The sequence below is a fragment of the Marmota marmota genome, unplaced genomic scaffold (assembly GCF_001458135.2).
Source record: "Marmota marmota marmota unplaced genomic scaffold, marMar, whole genome shotgun sequence".
NCBI lineage: Eukaryota > Metazoa > Chordata > Mammalia > Rodentia > Sciuridae > Marmota > Marmota marmota.
In genome coordinates, this window is record NW_026000101.1 from 5,983,060 (window position 1) to 5,988,198 (window position 5,139).

The 5,139-nt window shown below is 49.9% G+C and overlaps 1 protein-coding gene across 3 annotated transcripts; it reads left to right on the forward strand.

Moving 5' to 3' along the window:
- Positions 1–6: 6 nt before the first annotated feature.
- On the forward strand, positions 7–4,468 carry Klf4 (Kruppel like factor 4). 3 transcript variants are annotated; one of them, XM_015492218.2, is made up of 5 exons: positions 7–387; positions 493–613; positions 1,252–2,242; positions 2,342–2,506; positions 3,382–4,468. In XM_015492218.2, exons 1-5 carry the CDS (start codon positions 383–385, stop codon positions 3,555–3,557), a joined length of 1,458 nt encoding a protein of 485 aa, XP_015347704.1. In that variant the 5' UTR covers positions 7–382; the 3' UTR covers positions 3,558–4,468. The 3 variants fall into 3 exon arrangements, with proteins under 3 accessions (XP_015347704.1, XP_015347703.1, XP_048639199.1); XM_015492217.2 differs by having other exon boundaries at positions 1,252–2,506; XM_048783242.1 differs by lacking the exon at positions 2,342–2,506.
- The last annotated feature ends 671 nt before the right edge of the window (positions 4,469–5,139 follow it).

The window sequence follows — 5,139 nt, forward strand, 5'->3', positions numbered from 1 at the left end:
GGCCACAGCCCCTGCGCCCACGACGACAGCCGCAGCGACCGCGACAGCGGTGGGGAACGCTGCTGAGTCGAAGAGAACTCAGCCTGGCCACCGGACCTACTTACTCGCCTTGCTGATTGTCTATTTTTATAAGAGTTTACGACTTTTCTAAAACTTTTGTATACAAAGGAACTTTTTTTTAAAAAGACGTCTTCAATATATATTTAATCCAAAGAAGAAGAATCTCGGGCAATTGGGTTGTTTCTTTTTTCTTTCTTTTTTTTCTTTTTGGTTTTTGGCTCCGTTTCTAAGGTTTTTTTTTTTTTTTAACCCCCCTCTTGACTTTGGGGTTCGGATACCCCAGCTGCTTCGGGCACCCGAGGACCTTCTGGGCCCCACATTAATGAGGTAGGTAAGATGCGAGGCATTAGGTGGGAAGGGGAATCAGTGGGACGCCACTGGAGCAGCGGTGGAGAGTGGCCCTTGACTCCTGCCTCCCTGTGCGCCCCGCAGGCAGCCACCTGGCGAGTCTGACATGGCTGTCAGCGACGCGCTGCTCCCGTCCTTCTCCACGTTCGCGTCCGGCCCGGCGGGAAGGGAGAAGACACTGCGTCCAGCAGGTGCCCCGAATAACGTAAGTGTCACGCAAGGCTACAGGGAGCACCTAGTGGATTTCTGTGGGTGGTACCTAGTGGAGCGGAACCCGGCGGTCACTTAGAGACCCCGGACAAGGGGAAGGAGTGGCCGCCTCGCGGACTCCACAGCCTTCCCGGGATGGCTTCCACGCCCTTGGGTCGGGTACGTGCGTGTGGTCCCGCACTGCGGTGCCGCCAGGGGCGCGCAGGCGGTAGGGTCCGCGCGGCTGGGCCACCCGGTGGGAGATAGCCAAGTCCCAAGACATCGGCTCGGCCCGAATGAGCTTAGCGCGTAGGCGGCCCGGTGGCAAAGGCGCACCGGGAGAGCCGCGAAGTCCCAATTCCGGGGGTGGCAGGAGAGTCTCGGGGATCTGGAAGGGGAAGGGCCCGGGGCTGGCGGTCCGGGGCGCTAGTTCAGGCAGTCAAGAAGACACAACATGCAGACGCATCAGCTTCCCTCGAACCCGGGTGTTGGCAGAGAGTGCAGCGTTGGCATCTGGAGTCCCCCGGAGCTTTCTGCCCTGCCCATTCCCCAAGTCTGGGAGGTGCAAGTGCGCTTGGCTCGCCAAGAAGTCACTGCGACGGGTGGTTATAGGGGACCACCATTAACGGTCTCTCTCCAACCCTGTTCCCACAGCGCTGGCGGGAGGAGCTCTCCCACATGAAGCGACTTCCCCCGGTGCTTCCCGGTCGCCCCTACGACCTGGCGGCGGCGACCGTGGCCCCAGACCTGGAGAGTGGCGGAGCCAGCGCTGCGTGCGGTGGTAGCAACCCGGCCCTTCTACCCCGAAGGGAGACGGAGGAGTTCAACGATCTCCTGGACCTAGACTTTATTCTCTCCAACTCATTGTCCCACCAGGAGTCGGTAGCCGCCACCGTGTCCTCGTCGGCGTCAGTCTCATCCTCTTCATCCCCATCGAGTAGCGGCCCTGCCAGCGCGCCCTCCACCTGCAGCTTCAGTTATCCGATCCGGGCCGGGGGTGACCCGGGTGTGACGCCAGGCGGGACCAGCGGCGGCCTTCTCTATGGCCGGGAGTCAGCGCCGCCTCCCACGGCTCCCTTCAACCTGGCGGACATCAACGATGTGAGCCCTTCGGGCGGCTTTGTGGCGGAGCTCCTGCGGCCCGAATTGGACCCAGTATACATTCCTCCGCAGCAACCGCAGCCGCCAGGTGGCGGGCTGATGGGCAAGTTTGTGCTGAAGGCATCGCTGAGCGCCCCTGGCAGCGAGTACGGCAGCCCGTCGGTCATCAGTGTTAGCAAAGGCAGCCCTGATGGCAGCCACCCGGTGGTGGTAGCGCCCTACAGCAGCGGGCCGCCTCGCATGTGCCCCAAGATCAAGCAGGAGGCGGTTTCCTCGTGCACAGTCGGTCGACCCCTAGAGGCCCACTTGGGCGCTGGACCCCCGCTCAGCAATGGGCACCGGCCTAGCGCGCATGACTTCTCCCTGGGGCGGCAGCTCCCCAGCAGGACTACCCCGACCCTGGGTCCCGAGGAACTGCTGAGCAACCGGGACTGTCACTCTGCCTTGCCACTTCCCCCAGGATTCCATCCCCATCCGGGACCGAACTATCCACCCTTCCTGTCCGACCAGATGCAGCCACAGGTCCCACCGCTCCACTACCAAGGTCAGTCCAGGGGATTCTTAGCTGGGGCTGGGGAGCCCTGCGTGTGCTGTCTCTCTGGGGCCCACGACATGATGTTGACCCCACCTTCTTCACCCCTAGAGCTCATGCCACCTGGTTCCTGCCTGCCAGAGGAACCCAAGCCAAAGAGGGGAAGAAGGTCTTGGCCCCGGAAAAGGACCGCCACTCACACTTGCGATTATGCCGGCTGCGGCAAAACCTATACAAAGAGTTCTCATCTCAAGGCACACCTGCGAACCCACACAGGTAGTGTGACAGAAGCTGAGAAAGCAGGCAGATTAGTGTCCCGGGGCTTATAGGATAGCTGTGAACGCACTCCTTTGGGTGCTTGTGGTATATATATGTATAATCTCCTTCATCTCCTGGATCACAGGAGAGGACAGCAAACCGGCACCTGTTTTTTTTTTTCCCCCCAGGAGCCTTTTGCTTGATGGATGATATCTGCTTGAATATGCAGTTTTGTTAGGTCTTTAAAAGGCAGGGAGATTCCCAGCGGTATGTGGGCCTCTCCTTAGTTGGGCAAAGCGTTGATCTAGTAATCAGGAAATTATACTTTGCCCTGCAAAAAATTGATGGCTTTTTTCTTAAATCAAATTTTAATTTTCTGAATTATTCTCTTTTCAGGCTCACCTTCCGGTTCTAGTTTTAATAATTAGATTTTATTCAAATTCCAATAATTAACTATTAAGGTTCTTGGAGTTCCTAAAATCATTTAGATAATATTGTTCGTTCAAAAAATGGCAGTACAATGGGGGGGAAAAGTGGGATAGGATACTTTTGTTTCCTTTGGGCAGAGACAGCATCAATATTTCCAAGTTCATTGACACCACTGTGGTGTCTTGGATTTAAAACATTAGCCTGATAACAATGTGGATGTGGGCGGTTTGTGTGTTTTCACTGCTTAAGTACTGTTTCCCTAAAAAAACAGAGCAAATTCTTATTTACTATTAATGATCTGAAATTTAATGTGGCCCTTTAGGGTAGTATAAAGAGAATTCTAGATTCTTTCACAAGGGGGCATCTGGGGAGTTGATATTAGTATCTGGCCTCCAGTTATAATAGAGGTCTCTTCTTTATTCTGGCTATGGCTTCAGCTTTTTCCCCCCCATTTCCCTTTACAGGTGAGAAACCTTACCACTGTGACTGGGATGGCTGCGGGTGGAAATTTGCCCGCTCTGATGAACTGACCAGGCACTACCGCAAACACACCGGGCACCGCCCCTTCCAGTGCCAGAAGTGCGACCGGGCCTTTTCCAGGTCGGACCACCTGGCCTTACACATGAAGAGGCACTTTTAAATCCCAAATAGTGGATATGACCCACACTGCCAGAAGAGAATTCAGTATTTTTTTTTAACCTTTCACACCTGTCTTCCCACGGGGGGAGGACAAGCTGACAAGCACTACAATCTTGGTCAAGTTCCCCAGGAGTCAGCTTGTGAAGGAACGGATGATCAGTAGAAAGGAGGAATGAAAAAGACAAATCAACTGACGGGGTCTGTGACTGGATCTTCTATCATTCCAATTCTCAATCCAACTTGAACATGCCTGGACTTACAGAATGCCAAGGGGTGACTGGAAGTTTGGATATCAGGGTATAAATTAGATCCGAGAGTTGGGGGTGGGGGGAGGGAAGACCAGAATTCCCTTGAATTGTGTTTCCATGCAATATTAAGCATAAAGATCACCTTGTATTCTCTTTGCCTTCTAAAAGCCATTATTATGATGTTAGAAGAGGAAGAAATTCAGGTACAGAAAAATGTGTTTTTTAATAGCCTACGCGATGGTGCTTGGTGAGTCTTGGTTCTAAAGGTACCAAATGAGGAAGCCAAAGTTCTCAAACTGCTGCATACTTTGACAAGGAAAATCTATTTTTGTCTTCCGATCTACATGTATGACCTAAGTCAGGTAAATACACCTGGTTTACTTCTTTTACATTTTTTATGCAGACAGTCTGTTATGCACTGTGGTTTCAGATGTGCAATAATTTGTACAATGGTTTATTCCCAAGTATGCCTTAAGCAGAACAAATGTGTTTTTTTCTATATAGTTCCTTGCCTTAATAAATATGTAATATAAATTTAAGCAAACTTCTATTTTGTATATTTGTAAACTACAAAGTAAAAAAAATGAACATTTTGTGGAGTTTGTATTTTGCATACTCAAGGTGAGAATTAAGTTTTAAATAAACCTATAATATTTTATCTGAACAATGATTTCATTGTTTTTGTTCTGGAGAATCATGTTAACAGATTTCAGTTTATACACTGGGGTAGAGGGCATCTCAGAAGCATGTTAAAAAGCCAACTTGTTCTGAACAGAGGTTGTAAAAGACTTGTTTTTTTAAGCTACTTAGTTTTACAATCAGTACTACCAGAGCTGAGTACTGAAAATTATCAAATTTAGAAAACATCTGGTCTGGGTTGCTCTACAAATGTACATAAAACTACACAAGAGCAGTTTTCTTATTTGAATGTGATTTCCCAGGTAGAAACAGCTCAATTATTCTGTTCAGTTTTAATATGAATGTTTATCAATAAACATACACATTTCAGTTTCACATTTAAAAAAATCTTCATGGTTTGTCTTTAATTAAAAGTAAGTGAAAATATACAAGTTTTTTCTCTCTGGAGGCCCGCTCTTGTGCTCCCCACGAATTTTGAGTAACAAAGGAATCTTCCCCAGGCAGACAACCATAAGAACAGTTCCACAGTGCCCTCCTGAGGATTAAAGGATCTATTCATTCTGTTTGTGACAGGGTGTGTGTGTGTGTGTATGTGTGTGTGATCCCCAAAGAGGTCTGGAACAGCTTCTAGCAGTTTATTTTAAAACTTCCTCAACTCCTCTGAAGACAGAAACTGACTAGAAAATTAAAAATTAA

Coding starts and splice junctions, on each gene's coding strand:
- Klf4 (XM_015492217.2), top strand. Junction 614..1,251: donor CAGCAGGTGCCCCGAATAAC/GTAAGTGTCACG, acceptor CTGTTCCCACAG/CGCTGGCGGGAGGAGCTCTC. Junction 2,507..3,381: donor ACACCTGCGAACCCACACAG/GTAGTGTGACAG, acceptor TTCCCTTTACAG/GTGAGAAACCTTACCACTGT.